The sequence below is a fragment of the Cucurbita pepo genome, chromosome 9 (assembly GCF_057944985.1).
Source record: "Cucurbita pepo subsp. pepo isolate OVF chromosome 9, ASM5794498v1, whole genome shotgun sequence".
NCBI lineage: Eukaryota > Viridiplantae > Streptophyta > Magnoliopsida > Cucurbitales > Cucurbitaceae > Cucurbita > Cucurbita pepo.
The window spans coordinates 6,236,182-6,254,885 of NC_141806.1; the positions used below are offsets into that span (position 1 = coordinate 6,236,182).

General features: G+C 42.7%; 1 protein-coding gene across 1 annotated transcript; it reads left to right on the top strand.

The window, feature by feature from the left end:
• The first annotated feature begins 1,543 nt into the window (after positions 1-1,543).
• LOC147791189 (S-protein homolog 6-like) lies at positions 1,544-1,993 on the top strand. The gene has a single exon (XM_087126969.1). It carries the CDS (start codon positions 1,544-1,546, stop codon positions 1,991-1,993), a length of 450 nt encoding a protein of 149 aa, XP_086983095.1.
• Positions 1,994-18,704: the final 16,711 nt, after the last annotated feature.

An 18,704-nucleotide genomic window follows, 5' to 3' on the forward strand; every position in this document is an offset into this window, starting at 1 on the left:
AATAAAATCTAAAATAGGTATTAAAAGCTCATGTTTCTGCCATCTTCACATCGATTTTAGAATAGGATGGTAGGCACAATCCTTAAATTTCCATATATCTTATTAAAAGTTTCACATATTATATTGTAGTTCCACAATCTTTCTTCATGTCCGATTTTCAAGAATTTGGATCTCGGACCAAAACTAAAAATATGAAAAAGCAAACAAAAAATTGAAAAGTAAAATAAAATAAAACATGAAAATTCGATAAAATATAAATTTAAATGAAGATAAACAACACCAAAATTAAATACAAAATAATATTTAATTACAAGAGGGTACTCTTAAATTTCTTTATAAATACGAAAATGGTGTTGGGATATACGAACACAACTAGTGAGGCAAACACCTTATATCGTGTAAAGTTATATTATTCGGTTAGTAATGCAATCACACACAATATATGACTGTGACCTATCGTTTAAACCATAGCATGACCTTAGGCTTTTTTCAATTCTTGGCAGAGTTGGATGCATGGTACTTTTCTACACACGGCCCACGTACGCATACATGGACCCTTCAGACGGATTGGTATACGTGCCCCTTAGGCCGGACTTTGTCGGGCACAACACAATACACGTGACTGGACCCTCATAAAAGAAAAGGTTTTCATGATAACATGTCGAACATATATATCGAAGGTATGCATTCGTACTAACTTAACATAACGGGGAAGTATCCCGATACACATGACATACATACATGCACGAGGTCCCATGATTTTTATTCACTACATATAGTTCAAGTAATCATATTATAGTCAGAGTGTTCTTAGTTTATTGGATTTAGATTAGTGATCGTAAAGTTCACTTTATTCAATAACAATCTTTACTTGATAAACAACAATAATAACTTTATTGAAAATAGAATATGTTTTTGTTTACAAACTATACGTTTTAGGACATAAAACCCAACATCCTAGAGATTCAGGGTGTGACATGATGAAATCAAAACCCCATAACGGTTCTCCCAACAGGCATTGAGTAATTCTTGCGAAAGAAGTCTTGCGCAATTCCTGTTTGAAACTATAGTTGTAGAATTTTTTGAACTTATCTGTTCTACCTCACCCTAAAATTGGTCCTCGTAAAAAGTTTGAAAGTTCAACTTAAAAAAATAAATTGGGAATTTAATACCTTGTTGGACTTGGGTGCTATACCATATGTAATCTATGAATTGCTTTCTCTATTTTATATTTTCTACCCGGAAGTATTCATATTTTGTTGTCCATTTTATGAGAGTGTTTTAAAAATCAATGAAATATTTATTATTCTTGGGCTAATAACTATTATCTATTCAAGGAATTTTGTTATTAAAAATCTAATAAATCTCTCCAATTATCCCAAAATTAACCTTAAATTGTGTTGCATAACCGAAATTAGTTAAATGATTAAGTTTTTTACAACCATAGCATGCATTTACATAGTTTCTTGCATGTACTATAAGTATGTATATTTATTCACATGTCCAACACAAATTGGTAGTTAAGCTAAAGGTTGATTAGGAAATGATAAAGAATATTGTCGTTTTCTTTCTTTTCACGGTGGCTTTAGTTGGGGCTGAGGTTCCAAGGGTCGCGTTACCACCACCAGGACCTTCTAGATATTACATTCATGTGGTTAACGGGCTAAGCAAACTTGGGTTGCTTGTGCATTGTCAGTCTAAAGACGATGACTTGGGGTATCATCGTTTGCTTAATCATGGAGATGATTACCAATGGAACTTCAAGGTTAACTTTTGGGGATCAACCCTCTATTGGTGCAAATTGGAGACGCCACATGCATATGTCTCTTTTGAAAGCTTTTGGCCTGAAACGCAGCACTTATGGCTCCGTGATCGGTGCAAACGTGGAACTGTAGGAACTTGTCTTTGGACGGCTAAAGATGATGGAATTTACTTCAGAAACATTCTTGCTAATGTTGATGAATTGATTCACAAGTGGAACTATAAAAGTTAGAGAAGCTTTATTATCTCCTTTTGGTGGAATTATCCTTCCGGAACCAATGAAAAATAATGGAATAACACAAAAATGTTGTTTTTTTTTTTGTATGAAATTTATTTCGTAATGAAGTTTATTGTTGTTCTAAAAAATTTTAAATTATGAAGAAACAAAAAATTAAATTTGTATATGAATACAAGTTTTACCGTGAGGTAATAATTCTCTGCTTAAGCGTAGGTTGTACCGTGAGTCGGGCCAGCTGTGCTATGACTCCCTCGGTCGCTACAGCTATGTTGGTTCGCTCAAACTCTCTTTGTACCCTTACTTCCCTCGTAATGAGGGCCGACGAGTTGACCGTCTTTCTACTCAAGGCATCTGCGACCACATTTGCTTTTCCAGGGTGGTCCTGGATATCTACGTCATTATCCTTCACCAATTCTAATCACCTTCTCTGCCTCATGTTTAACTCTTTCTGGGTGAAGAAGTATTTCAAACTTTTGTGGTCGGTAAAAATTTGGGTTTTCTCGCCATACAGGTAATGTCGCCAGATTTTCAGCGCGAACACTACAGCGGCCAACTCTAGGTCGTGGGTAGGGTAGTTCTTTTCATATTCCTTAAGTTGACGAGATGCGTATGCGACAACCTTGCCGTGTTGCATTAACACACATCCCAGTCCTTTCATTGAGGCATCACTATAGATCACATATCCTTCTAAGCTCTCGAGTACTATGAGTACCGGGGCGGTTACCAATCTCTCTTTTAGGTTCTGGAAGCTTGCCTCACAAGCATCATCCCATCTAAATGGCACCCTTTTTTTTGTTAACTTTGTTAAAGGCGAGGATATTTTAGCGAAGTCCTGCACGAACCTTCGATAATATCCCGCCAATCCTAGGAAACTCCTTACTCCCGTTACCGTAGTTGGGCGTTCCCACTTTGTGATCGCTTCGACCTTGGTGGGATCTACAGATATTCCGTCCTTTGACACCACGTGTCCTAGGAAAGAGACTTGTCGTAACCAAAATTCGCATTTGGAGAACTTGGCGCACAACTTATGCTCTCTTAGGGTGGTTAGGACTTTTTGGAGGTGTTCCTTGTGCTCTAGGTCGGTTCTCGAGTATATGAGGATGTCGTCAATGAATACAATCACGAACATGTCTAGGCATTCTTTGAATACCCGGTTCATGAACTCCATAAACATAGCTAGGGCATTGGTGATGCCAAATGACATCACTACGAACTCGTAGTGACCGTACCTTGTCCTAAACGCTGTTGTTGGTACGTCTTTTTCATTAATCCTAATTTGGTGGTAACCGGACCGAAGATCTATCTTAGAGAATACTGTTGCCTCTCTGAGTTGATCAAATAAGTCTTCTATTCTAGGCAGAGGATATTTGTTTTTTATGGTTCTCTTGTTTAGCTCTCTGTAATCGATGCACAGACGCATCGATCCATCTTTCTTCTTAACAAACAACACTGGCGCACCCCAGGGGGACACGCTAGGTTGAATGAATCCTTTATCTAGTAAGTCTTGCAATTGCGCCTTGAGTTCCTTCAATCTGCTGGCGCCATGCGATAGGGTGCTTTGGAAATAGGCCCAGTTCCCAGCTCGAGTTCGATGATGAAGTCAACCGCTCAGGAAGGGGGAATTCCAGGTAAGTCGTCCAAAACTAGATCCGGGAACTCGTTTACTATTGGCACGTTTACTAGGGTCTTTTCCTTTCCTCTTACGTCTACAGCACATGCTAATATAGTCCATCCACCTTGTTGGACTAACCTCTTTGCTTTCATCATCGAGACTACCTTGGGGGTAATCCCGGTATTTGTGCCTTTAAATTTAAAGGTAGGTCCTGTCGGTGGTGAAAATTTTACTTCCTTTTTGCGACAATCTATACTAGCTCGATTTTCAGCTAACCAATCCATGCCTAGTATGACGTCGAAATCTGTCATGTTTACCACCATCAGGTCAACGCTTAAAGTTTGGTTCCCTATGATTACTTGGTCATCCTTTACTCTATCCCTAGATACTAAGTCTACCCCCGCAGGGGTGCTTACAGACATTTCATGCAATAAGGGTTCTAATTCGAACCCTGCTTGTACAACAAAAGGCATGGAAATAAAGGAATGCGTGGAACCAGAATCAAATAAGATAAAAGCGAAATGACCTAAAATGGATAGTGTACCTGTCACCACGGCGTCGGACCTCCCAATGTCTTTGCTTGTTGACGCGTAGGCCCTAGCTTGAGCTCGCGATGGTGCTGGTTGATCCGTTTGCTCTACTACTCTGGGTGGGTTTGCTTGTGCTGCAGCATTTCTGGCCGTGCAGTTCACGGCAATGTGCCCCTCTTGACCACATCGATAACACGCTCGGCTGCCAGCGATGCACCTCCCACCGTGTAGTCTTCCACAGATAGTTCACCCTTCCTCTCTCCTCCCTCTGGCCCCATCTTGATTCCTGGGGTTCCTGTCAGTACGTCGGGGAGGGCGTCGCTCATCCCATCTAGAAGCGGGTCTGTTATTGGAACGGTGCCTACGTGCTGGTGGACGGTCAGAGCCTCCTGATTCATGAGGACGCTTCTGCCCAATTATAACTGGCTCTTCACGTCATTTCTCATCCTTTGGTTTCTCTAAAACCTTGGCAGTTCTCAAGGCTTCCTCATAGGTCTTTGGGTTGAACGCCTCCAACATGCGGCGGATTCTTGGTTCCAAACCCAATACAAATTTCTCTGTCATCTTTTCCTCAGTGTCCACCATGGACGGTGCAAATCTCTTGAGTCTCTTAAACTCTCGGTTATACTTCTCCACTGTGAGTCCGCCTTGTACTAGGTGGGCGTACTCCTGCTGTCTTTTAAGTCGCTATGACTTAGGATAATATTCTTTAAGGAAGATCTTCGTAAATCGTTCCTAGTTCATTGGTCCCTCTTCTGGGTTAAGAAGGGTTTTGTTATCTCTCCACCATATCTCTGCGTCCTTTTGTAGGACGAAGGTTGCACAGGCGACCTTTTGGTTCTCTGGGCACTCCATAGTCTCAAAGGTGGTTTCCACCACTGCAATCCACATTTGGGCTTCTATGGGGTCTACTAAGGAACCAGTGGATGGTCGAGGGTCGTATCTCTTGAAGTCCTTTATCCAGTTTGAACATCTAACAGGTTATGGAGGGTTTACTGGGGCATTGGCCTGAGCAGTGGCCTGTGCCTATGCCTGTGCTTGTGTCTGTGCCTGTACCTGTGCCAGTGCCAACGTCTGTGCCTGGGCCTGTGCTTGGGCTTGTTCCTGGGTCTGTTGTAGACTGGCTTGCTGATTGGTTACCAAGGTTTGAATTAGGGCTTGGATGGAGTCACACATTAACCTAGTATTAGCATCTACTCCGCCCGCTGGGGGTGCAGCTTCAGGTGCGACTTGGAGTGGTAGGGTAGGCTGGGGTGGAGGTTCTACTTGTGGTGGAGGTTCTACTTGTGGTGGAGGCTCAGTGACACAATCGCACTTTCGAAGGCAGCGGACTAGCGATTGTGCGGCACTCACTTTCCAGCGACAAGTGAGTTAAGCCAATTTGTTCTTGCGTCGCCTACGGCCAAGCGACGTACGGTCGAGCCTCTAGCCTCGGTTTTAAAAGAAGGTTTTAGAAAACGAGGAGAGAGAGAGATTTTGGAAAGAGAGATTTTTAGAAAGAGACGTTACATAAGCAAGCAAGAGAAAGATAACAACGGCTTAGCATATATAACCTTGGGTAGGGAGAAGTTGACGACTAGTCATATCCCCCTATAGTACATTCTGGGCCATTTTAGTTCTGGCAGGCCTAGACATGATTTTCTTGAGGTGTCATACGCTCTAGAATTACAAAAGGAAAAACACTAGAATGAAAAGACATGACAAGGGTTTGGCTTGTCATGGGCATGCGGCCATAGGCAACAAGCCCTGGACAGGCATGACCGTGACATCCTCCCCCACCTAATTGGTTGACGTCCCTGTCAACCGACTACTTTCATACCTTGCGATGTGGGTGGCGGCGGAGTTCAGATCTTCGGCGCGTTCCCAGCTTGTTTCCTCTGTAGGGAGATTCTTCCATTTGACAAGGAATTCACGAATCGTCTGTACAGGTCTTCCTATCTTCCTAACCCTGTCGGCTAGGATCTCTTCCACTTCCTTTGTTTCTTTTTGGTTCAGATCGATGTTCGGTCTTGTGGTTGCATTTCGATGGTCGTCGTCTGGATCAGGGTGATAGGGCTTCAAGTTGCTCACATGAATGACGGGGTGGATTTTCATCCATGCGGGTAGTGCAACTCGGTAGGAGGTAGCCCCAATCTTTTTAAGGACTTCAACCGGGCCTTCGTATTTACGAACTAGTCTCTAGTCCTTTCGGCTATAAAATCTGATCTGTTCTGGTCTCAGCTTGATAAGGACTTGATCTCCTGCACGGAAATGAAGGGGGCGACGCTTCTTGTCCGCCCATTTCTTCATATGCTTGGAAGCCTTCTCTAAATATGCCCGGGCTATATCTGTCGTCTGCTTCCATTCTCTTGTAAAGTTGTGATCTTGAGGGTTTTTTCCTGCATAAGGATGATCAACAATGTGGGGTAAGGCCGGTTGTCGTCCACTTACAATTTCGAAGGGACTCTTCCCTGTAGACGAGCTTGTTTGACAATTGAAGCAAAATTGGGCGACATCTAACAATTGTATCCAGTTATTCTGGCGAGCGTCGACGAAGTGACGTAAGTATTCTTCGAGCAAGCAGTTGAACCGTTCTGTCTGTCCATCGGTTTGAGGGTGATAACTCGAGGAGATGTTTAAGGTTGTTCCCAAGAAAGCGAATAACTCAGTCTATAATGTCCCAATGAATCTGCCATCTCTATCACTGATGATGCTCGACGGAATGCCCCATAACTTTACAACGTGTTTGAAAAACAGTTGGGCTGTGAGTTCTGCCGAGCATAATTTGGGAGTGGGGATGAACGTCGCATATTTTGAGAACCGGTCCACAATAACCAAGATGGCGTCATATTCCCCGACTTTTGGGAGGTGTGTTATGAAGTCCAGAGATACACTTTCCCAGGGTTTTGTTGGTACAGGTAGAGGTTCCAAGAGTCCAGAGACTTTGGCTTTCTCGACCTTATCCTTGGCAGATAAGGCACGTCTTGGTGTATTGCATGATGTCGTCTTTCATGTTTGGCCAGAAGTACCCCTTCTTTATTAGGGCGTATGTTCTTTGCCACCCCGGGTGTCCGGCCCATAAGGTATCATGACATTCCTGAATGAGCTTCTTTCTCAGTTCCCCCGTTCTTGGGACGTACAATCTGTTTCCTTTGGTTATCAGGAGGTCCCCCTCAACCCAAAACTGCCGTGTCTTTCCAGCCTTAGCTAGTTCGACAACAGCTTTGGCCGATGGGTCTTTGTGTAAATGTTCCTTGATGATGTCGCGCATCGATCCATCGATCTTACTTGAATGAATATGGGCTAACATGCACAGGGCCGCATGTTCGCCCTTCCGACTCAGCGCGTCGGCTGCTTGATTACTCTTTCCCGCTTTGTGTTCTAACTTGAAGTCGAATTCAGCCAACGACTCCTGCCACCGGGCCTGTTTTGCTGTTAATTTTGGTTGATCAAAGAAGTGGCAAGTGGCGCTGTTATCCGTTTTCACTACGAACTGCGATCCTAAGAGATACTGTCTCCAGACTCGAAGGCAATGGACTACAGCCAGCATTTCTTTCTCGGAGACAGTGTATCTTCGTTCGGCATCGTTGAGCTTTCGACTTTCGTAAGCGATGGGGTGGCCTTCTTGAATAAGGACCCCACCGAGAGCAAAGTCGGAAGCATCGGTTTCTACTTCAAATGGCTTTGTGACATCAACCAACCCGAGGACAGGACCCCTCGTCATGGTTATTTTTAGATTTTCAAAGGCCATTTGACAATCATTCGACCACGACCAAGGGTGGTCTTTCTTCAACAGCTCTGTCAATGGGGCGGCTCGTCGTGAAAACCCTTCGACGAACCACCTATAGTAGTTGGCTAGTCCTAAGAAGGACCTCAACTCAGATACGGAAGTAGGAACCTTCCATTCTTGGATAGCTTTTATCTTGTCGCTATCCATACTGATTTGTCCACATCTGACGACATGTCCAAGGAAGTTGATGCATGTTTGTGCGAATGCACATTTCTCCTTCTTCACATACAGCTGGTTCTGCCGGAGCTTGTCAAACACTAACTTCAAGTGCACTTTGTGTTCCTCGAGGGTTGTGCTGTAAACAACAATGTCGTCGAGGTATACTATGACGAACTGATCCAAGTATTCGTAGAAAACCTGGTTCATCAACGTGCAGAACGTAGCTGGGGCGTTTGTCAAGCCAAAGGGCATTACTAGGAATTCGAAGGCTCCATATCTTGTAACGCACGTCGTCTTGGGTTCGTCCCCTTCGGCAATACGTACTTGATAATATCCTGATCGTAAGTCCAACTTCGTGAAGTACTTGGCCCCGTGAAGTTGGTTGAACAAGTCGGATATTATCGGCAGAGGATATTTGTTGCGTACTGTCACCTTGTTTAAGGCTCTATAGTCTATGCACAGACGCAACGTCCCATCCTTCTTCTTCTGGAACAGTACGGGGGCTCCATAAGGGGCCTTTGCCGGGCGATGAATCCCGCCTTCAGCAACTCGTCTAGTTGTTTCCTCAATTCGGCTAGCTCGGGCAGAGCCATCCGGTATGCGTTCTTCGCTGGCGGCTTAACCCCGGGGAGGAGTTCGATTTCGTGGTCAATGCCTCGACGAGGTGGTAGTGTTTGTGGTAGACTCTCTGGCATTATGTCGGTATAGCTGTCTAGTACTTCCTTGATTTCCTCTAGGACAGTCTCTTCGGTGGTTGCCTCTTCTATCAGTGGTATGGCCATGAATGTGGGTTCCTCTCATGCGAGTCCCCTTTTTAGCTGCATGGCCGAGATCATTCGAAGATTACCTGGTTGCTTGATGCTTGCAGGTATTACTGTGGGGTTCCGGTCGGTGATCACCAAGCATTTTGCCAATGGCATTGGGATGACTTTGTGTTCTAGGAGGAATTCCATCCCAAGTACCACGTCGAAGTCGTCCATGCGAACCACGACAAAGTCTAGTTCTCCAGTCCAATCCCCTATTTTGAAGGGGACTCCTTTGGAAACTCCCACAATAGGCAAGGCCTCGGAGTTGACAGCTTTCATTTTCCCCGGGTCTTTTCCTATGGTGAGTCCCAATCTTCTGGCTTCTTGATCAGCAATGAAGTTGTGGGTTGCTCCAGAGTCTATCAGCGTGCTCTTGCTCAGTCGAGAGTTTATTGTGGCATCTACGAACATGAGCCCTTGCTCTATTATCTCCTTCGGTTCGACTTTCCGTTGGAGGGCTGACAAGAATTTGAGTGCGCCCATTCGGGGGTTGTCGTGATCTTCCTTCTTGTCTAGCAAGGTCTCGACCCTTGCTTCATTGCTCTCTTGAATGGACACTTGGAGTGCAGTGAGAGAGGCCCGATGAGGACAGTAGGATACCTTGTGGGGCCCTTTACACAGTATGCATTGCAAAGGCGTCGTCGGGTGGTTCTTTTGGTGGTAAGGCCCTCGAGATGTCCCCGCTTGATTGTTCTGAGGGGGTCTATCCGTCCATCCATTCGATCTGTTGGGGCTTCCATTTCGATGGCCTGGTGGTCTGTATGGTTTGCCCCCATTGTTTGGGGCTGGTGTCGCTCTTCTTTGGGATCCTGCTTCGTTCCCACAGTCCACGAGTCTCTCGGCGCAGGCCATTGCGGCAACTAGGGTTTGGACCCTATTCTCATGTATCTTTGTTTTGGCCCACGGCTGTAGGCCATTTATAAAGAAGAACACCTTGTCCTTCTCTGCTGTGCCCCTGATATCCAGCATCAGGGTTGAGAACTGTCTGACGTAGTCCCGTATGTTTCCAGTGTGTTTCAGGGCTACTATTTTCTCCATTGATATGTGTCCCGCGTTTTCGGGGAGGAATTGTTCCCTCAACTCTCTCTTGAGGTCCTCCCATGAGTCGATGGTGCACAATCCATCCTCGATGTCTTGCACCTTCGTACGCCACCACAGTTTGGCATCGTCTACGAGATACATCGCGGCTACAGTCACCTTCTTGTCGTCGGTACAAGCCGTTGTGGCTTTGAAGTACTGTTCGACGTCAAAGATGAAGTTCTCCAACTCTTTGGCGTCCCGATTCCCTTTGAAGGCTCTAGGGTCTGGGAACCTTAGTTTGTTGGATCCTGCATTAGTTTGTCCAGCCGTGACACCTTCCACGGCTTTCATGGTAACTTCAATTCGAGTGCTCATGGCGGCCATCCTTTCTTGGAGGTCGTCGACTGTTGTTCTGAATTCATCAGCCAATCCATTGAACAAACTCATCATTGTGTTTTGTAGTACGTCGAACTCTTCGCCACGTCCCTCTTTGTGTGCGACAGAGCTATCCGGACTATCAGACGGTTTTGGGCTGCTCGTAAGAGCAACTCTTTCTTCGAGCGAGGTCACTCGAAACAACAGTTCTGCGATTGGCAACCCGTCCAGGCGGTTGCCCATTGCGTTGACTTGGACGACTTTCTCACTCAGTTCGGTCACCCGCGTTTCCAGGAAACGGAGGGTGTCAGGGACTTCTTTGAGGAACAGCATTTCCTCCTCTATTAGCGTAAGCCGGTCGGCTTGTGCTTTGGGTGTCGACTTTGTCGTCGACATGATCTCAGTCTGTATGACGTTACAGAGCTAACAAAGCTCTGATACCACTTGACACAATCGCACTTTCGAAGGCAGCGGACTAGCGATTGTGCGGCACTTACTTTCCAGCGACAAGTGAGTTAAGCCAATTTGTTCTTGCGTCGCCTACGGCCAAGCAACATACGGTCGAGCCTCTAGCCTCGGTTTTAAAAGAAGGTTTTAGAAAACGAGGAGAGAGAGAGATTTTGGAAAGAGAGATTTTTAGAAAGAGACGGTATATAAGCAAGCAAGAGAAAGATAACAACGGCTTAGCATATATAACCTTGGGTAGGGAGAAGTTGACGACTAGTCATATCCCCCTATAGTACATTCTGGGCCATTTTAGTTCTGGTAGGCCTAGACATGATTTTCTTGAGGTGTCATACGCTCTAGAATTACAAAAGGAAAAATACTAGAATGAAAAGACATGACAAGGGTTTGGCTTGTCATGGGCATGCGGCCATGGGCAACAAGCCCTGGACAGGCATGACCGTGACACTCAGCTTGCAGTGGAGCTAGAGGAGGTAGCTCAACTGGTGGTAAGATTGGAGGCGACATAACTGTTACCGGCCCAGTCTCTGATCGTCCTACTTCTCTATGATGGGGTCGCCCCCATCCTCATCTTCCTCTTCCTCTTCCCCTTCCTCTTCCTCGTCCTCTGGGCATGGTTCTATAAACCAATATAAGGTTGCTTAAGTCTAAGGCCTTAATACTATGCATATATATAAATAACAATACGCACACTATACAATATATCGTAATGCCAAAGAAGTAAACATTTATCATGCTAAGCATCATATCATGCTACTAACAAAATTACTCAGCATGCAACACATGACATCATACTCTTAAATAAATATGTGAAATATCACAACAATTTCAGTAATGTCAACATAAAATATGCATGCGAGTTTTAAAACGTTTCTCTTTTCTTATCTTATGCAAGGCTTACCTGAGGGTGACGGGGCATCGACGTTGGGACCGTGGAGCGTGCCAAGCCTACATCGTAGGCTAGTCTACAGAATCTAAAACCTAGAGCTCTGATACCAACTGTAACGACCCTAAATTTCCACATATCTAGAGTCGTCACTAACGTCTCATGCTCATCTATAATGCAGAATAAAAATCTAAGAATGCTCATCTTTATTAGCAGAAAAATTTAAAACATCAGAATACATTTAAACATTGGAAAACACTGTCGGACTTATGTGTTTCAAACATCGTGCTAGAGTTCAAAATGATAAAATAAAACGATTACAAATTAATTAATATAAATGAATGAAATGCAAACGCCCTATCCTAACCAAGACTAGGAATTTTAAATATGCAACTATCTTGTGCACGCGCCACAGTCTCTGATCACGATGCCACCGTCAACCGTACATGGAAGCCTTGCCTTTACCTGAAAAATAATATGGCACACGGCCTAAGTATTTCGAAGAAATACTCAGTAAGTGACCCCACTATAGGGGCCATGCTAATGCAAACACATGCAATCATGAATAGGGACCTATCTCTAATCATCTTAGGGGTGGCCTCCAGTCTCAGACAAATTGGATGTATAGTACTTTCCTACACACGACTCACACGTGCGAGTGTGAGTCCCCAAGGCGCTCGCACACCCCCTGGACCCTCTGGTCAAGCTAATCTGTAGCGACGTCCGGAGGTCAGCGGAACCCCATAGTGTCATGCGCCTCATGAACACCCTCATCTGTGTGCTTTCGCACCTGTGCGCATTCGTGCTCATCATAAGGCGCACGTCCGCACTCATCATCTCTAGGGGAAGTAGCCCTATGCTTATGAACATACACAATGCATAAGGTCCCTCTAAATCCATCGTAATGTCTCTTCTGACACAACCCTCTAGTCTCATCTCTTTGTTACTCTAGGTAACGCATACTCGTGGATATTTATATTAATATCATTTTCATGCTCTTAGGGTTGTGTCCTATGTCGATCTAACGACATGATGCAATATGACACTCATCATCATCTAGCATGCTCAATATGGAAAACATCATCATATTAAGGTAAAAATCATGAAATCATCATGCTCATCATAATGCCACAACGTGCGTCAAACATATCAAGCGTCATTCAACAAAATATGTATATACTGCACATATCATCAAGCATCATAGTCCACACATCATCATAACTCATACAATTTATTTAGTCTATCCTATAGTAAGGCCACTTACTTGGTTGGCCTTGGCCGAAGTACTCCCTAAATAGCTAAACGTAAGCTCCCGTTCCGTGAGAGCTGCTTCCTACATCGCCGGGGTTTGTTTCCTATCACACCGTTCACCACTTTCCGTTAGTATTTCACAATTAATTTACCTATAATTTAATAAATGTGAAATACGGCTCTAAAACGGCCTCGTATACCTTAATCAGGGCCGAAAACAGATCCGGGAGGGTCGGAACAGTGGAAACCGGGCTTAAAACAGGTGAGCCGAGCCGAACAGCCACTGGAAGCCGTCGGAGGAGCTGCCAAAATGTCACTAGAGGGAGCCTGAGCCGTTTGCGCCGAGCTGGGCCGAGGGACGTAGAGCGAGCCACGTCGCGCGGTAGCGTTGGGTCGAAGCGCGGGTCGCAGTCCGGTTCGATTCGTGGTCCGGGTCGCGGGCTGCGGAGGCTACTGGGCCAAGACTACAGTTGGGCCTCGGCTTATTGGGCTGGGCCGAATGTTTTTTTTTTGGGTTGCAGGCCGGCTCGATTGGACCGTGGGTCTGGTCTCGAGTTGGTTCGATTGAACCGTAACTTCTAGGCTGGTCTGAGGTTTGGACCGCTGTAGTTGGGCTAGGCCGAAGGTAGAGGCCGAGGAAAGAATGAGCTGACCCTCTCGGGTTCTGGGTTCGGGTTGACCCGGATCCGTGGGTCTCGTCTTCCTTACCCGACGTCGGTCGATTTTCTGGCGAGCTTTCTCTCTCTCCTTTCCGCGGCGTTTCTGTTGCCGATTTCGGTCCTCTCTCTTTCTCTTCCTCTTTATTTGTCGTCCTTCTTTCTTTCTGGAAGTCTTGCGGCCTAAAGGTTCCTAAAACCACAGATCTATGAACAATTAGGTAAAATCCAATTTTCCGACCTTGGTTACCGACGACGGCGTTTACGAAGAATCACAAAACTCACCTTGAGTTATCGTGCTTTCGTTAGGGACCCTTCTCGTGGTGGTAATAGGTTGTTTGGTGTCGGTTTGAGGGTGGTTTGAGGGTTCGTCGGAGAAACTGGACACTCGCCGATTTTTTTTTCCGAAATCTCTCTCTCTCTCGTAGTTTCTGTCTTTTCTCTCTTTGCAGGTATCCTGATGGTGCTGGGTGTCGTGGGCTGAGGGCTGGGCGTGCTATGACCGTTGTTTCGCGTGGGTTGCGCGAAACTCGGCGGTCGCCGGAAAACTCGCCGGTTTTTCGGCGACTGAGTTTTTGTTTTTGTTTTTTTTTTGTTTCCTCGTTTTCGTTTTTCTTTTTGTTTATTTATAATTATTATTTATATATATATATATTTTTTTTTTCTTTCTTTCCCGGGTCGTTACATATACCATCACAATATATCATATCATAAACGTGTCACTTATCACTTGTCTCGTACCATAACATATTTCATATCATTTTCATATCCTGTCACAATGTGTGTGTATATATATATATATATATATAATTTAGGTGCCGTATCATAATCATATCGTATCATAAACACTTCATGGTCATATTTTTCCTAATTTATCATAGCCTTAACATTCTTATACCTAACACAGTGATATCGTTTCATGAACGTACCTTAGTCATATCGTTACAGGAACGTATCCTATCGCTATTGTTCTATCGATCTATCATAATCCTATCCCTTTCTACCCATAACCTAACCATATACTTTTATCTATCGATTGTGACCATATCGTTTTTATCAATCTCTCATATCCACAGCACTTCTATACGTAACCTAACCTTAACGTTTCATCAACATATCTTACTCTTATCATTACATTACGTTCAATGCATCCTTTTCGCATCCTATCTCAAACATATCATTGAACACATCGTACCATAAGTATTAACATACAATTCACATATTATAACATATGAATACCATATCATAAGCATATCGATCAATAAACAATTCACACATATCAATATATATGACACGTGCAGAACCACAGGGCACGTGTCAACATCAAATATAACCATGCCGATAGTAAGGCCACTTACCTGATTAGCTTAGGCTGGTGTCACCAATTTATCATTGAGAAAGTTCGATTTTATCCTTTATATTCAAGTCAACTTATATGAACCATGACATCAATTTCAATTTAAATTCTCTAAATTTTACAATGGTCTATGTGTTAGACTTCATGTGAGCATTAGAGACTCTATGAGCAGAGTCTTGGAGAGTTATATATATATATATAATTCCATTTTCATTAAATATGCTATTTTCTATTCTTACTGTTTTACGGAAGATATTGTTACTGAGAGAATTTGATGAAGTTTATTGACATGATATTTCTTCGGTTTATCTTTTAATGTTCACCAAATCCTTAATTTTTTCTCTATTAAATTTCCTCTTTTTCATCTACTTTCACTCTTTATTAATTTCAATTATGTTCACCATTTACTCTATTAAATTTCATCTATGTATTTTTAAAATTAACCGTATTTATTTTAATTCTTTAAATTTCCCCTTTTTCTTTTAATCAATTCTTGCTCCCACATCTTCCCTTAAATTTTCTTACCGAATTTCTTTCTTTTTTTTTTTCTTTTCTATTCTATTCTATTCTTTTCCGTTAACCATTTGGCTTTACAATATCTCCTTTTTCTTCTTGTATTTTTCTTTTATTTTTCTTTTCTATTTTGTTAACAGTATTCTGGATTTCCATCCGTATTTCATTTTGCTCGATTTGTGCTAATTAAGTGTCGTGAACTTGCATAGGTTTACTTGGATTTCAAAGGGAAAAATTGAACTAGCTCCAAGTACCATTTAGGGACTTCAACTTAGCTACCTTGGTAAGTTTCTTCACTACTGTTTTGGTTCGATGAATTGTTTGAAGCACGAGTGGTGGATGCCCTGTGGCCCTTGCTTGTGTCATCCCTTGTGATTTCTATATTTGCATATTATGTTATGACGTGTTGTTATGATGACAAATGTTACGTTTTGTAATTTCATGTTTACTTATTATGCTATTGTGAATGTGACATATTATGAAAGTATGGTAGCATAGAGTACATTCACCTTATGTAATGATAAGAAATGGTTATGTAATGTATGAAATGCACAAAGATATGCATTGCACCAAAGATACATGCCCAGATTTTAATTGGGATAGCATGGTAAGTGCTAGGCTGCTCTTATCATCCATGGGAGGTTCGTTGGCGAACCCTACCCACTGGACAATCTAGTCACCCAAGGTTAGGGAAGTGATCCCCTATGCTTGTCAACTATTAAGATTACCCTCATCATCCTACGTCCCCTCTTTTGAGGGATCTACTATGCAAGATAATCAAAATGAACTATCGTTCACACAATCCTAGGCTGCCTAGGCCTGGCTCGACGGTATTTGTACCAAAGTGTAAAAGGAAGTTGAAGTAACAGCCTAGATGCTACCTTTTCTTGCTTAATTGTACCATCTTTCTATTTTTTTTGACCATGTAAACTTGCTTTGCTTATGTAGTGAGGGATCGAATACCTAGGTTGAGGCACGTCCTCATAAAATTCTAATAAGACAATACGGTGATTTCTAGTATGAACATCTTGGAAAAGAGGTTGGTTGGTTTCTTCCTCAGGGCCAGAGAGTCACCTATATTTGGGGAATGTGATACTTTTGCATTAGCCAGCAATTAGGCTATCTCATGTTATCCCACACTCCCTTTTTAAGGAAAAGGTTAACAACATAGTGGTCATATTCAAGAGACCACTGGCCATTCAGCCGAACAGAAGCTCAAACTACCCTAACTAGCATGTGCTTAGCTCAATAGTAATAATATGGTAGTGGAAAGGGATTGGAGGGTCTAAAGAAAGCGTAGCATTCACGCATCTCATAGCCTAGATAGTTACCTTGGTCATTCTTTCGAGTCGTGGAAATCTGCTATTTTATTAGGGGCCTCTAATCACATCTTTGGGTAAACACAAGTCTAGATTTTTTATCACCGATCACTATCCTACGGTATTTTGATAAGGCAACCCTAATCCTCAATCCAACGAATCATGCTTTTGTTGAAGCAAGAACACTTGAATCAAAGTAATTAACACCTCCTTATACAAAATTCGAATCAACCAAGAGATAAGGCAAGAATTAGATGACCTCTTATGATCGAAGATCTAGAAGCAAGATTTGGAAGCCTTGTTCTAAATCGAGTCACTCCGCAATCAAACTTAATCAAGGCTTGATTGAATGGCTCGGATGCAATTCTACCACAAGAATTGCTTGAAACTTAGAAATGACAAATATGATGTTTCAATTTCTAAGGAAACGTCTAAACTTGAGATCTCAATTCATTCATCCACGAATTTGATTTTTTACATAACAATTTCTTGGTATTTATACTCCCCATAAATGACATTTGTGGCCATGATTTAATCCCGATCCCCTTAAATCTCCACGAAAGACGAAGTCAATTTGACCATTTGACAATTCCCAACATTATGAAATTAAAAATAATAAAGTTTTCCACCCAACTTTGATATGTTTAAGTGGCTAAGGAGACACATTCTTGATTCTTATCATATTTAGTCTACTTGAAATCTATGGACCTTATCAAGATTTTGCACACTCTATCACGTCCTAATCTTATCAAGATTCTCTAGTGCTTGTGAAGCACATGTCGCTCTTACCAATTCTAATTTCCTATGCAAAGGAAAGTATAGAAAACGACATTCATACGAAATTTTATCATAGGGGCATTTTGGTAATTTCTTCCATCATGCATAACATACTCATCCATATTGTTCAATTTGTATTTTAATCATGCATATAATACATAAAAGACATACATACAATACATACTCATAAAAAAAAAAAAAAAAAAAGCTTTTCTGAGGTCGTTAACATGTATTTTTTACCACCTAAGTTAAGGAATGCTTGCATGCTATCATGTCCTAGCGATCTCTACAAGTATTACTTGCCTAAAGTCTATGTGGTTACTTACTTGAATGACGTTTACCTTCTTGAGCCAGCTATTCCACTTGTTTGGAGCTCAAGAATTTATGAAATTTCTCTCGTAGATCCTAATTCAAGCATAATTATGTTAATATCGAAGTCAAGACAAAAAACTGACAAACGGAGGTCGAACAAACAAAATGAGACTCACATGCACTTACACATGTCGGGAAAGGCTTTTCACGTGCAATTTCACGCATGGAGGTTTTTTGTAGATCTTGGTTACTCATTGAGACATTGTATCGGGGTCAGGTTGCTTTTTTTGTTAGGGTCGAAGGTTAATGAGTTGCACACGCAAGCTTTTGATCGGATCCAGGTTCAAGGTGTTAGGATCGCACAACAACGCACACGCTCGATCTAGATGATCACAAAGAAAAGGATAGAGAGAATTGCAAGAAGAACTCTGGCTAAACGGATTTTTTATTGATGACTTCAAGCATGTACAACAAGAGAGTACAGAGAATAGAAAGTACATTTCAAAGCTTTACTGGACGGGATATATATATGGTTCAGTCTACTAAATATAGCTTTACTAGATTTAACCATCTACTATATATAGCTATGTACCATATATAGCTTTACCGGATATAGCTTCACCATATATGGCTTTACCAAATATAGCTTTACCGGATATAGCCATTGACCAAGCTATAAATACAGGGAGCAGACTCCATAACTCAACAATTCTCCCACTTGGAGACTGATCCTACACCATACCAATTAGGGCTTTGCATAGCTTTAATTTTCCAACATCAACACATTTTGTCAACATGTCTGTTGGATTCTTTGCACCCTCTATCTTCTCCAAACACATATCGCCTTCTTCCACTAACCTGCGAGTGAAATGGTACCGTCTTCTAATGTGTTTTGTCC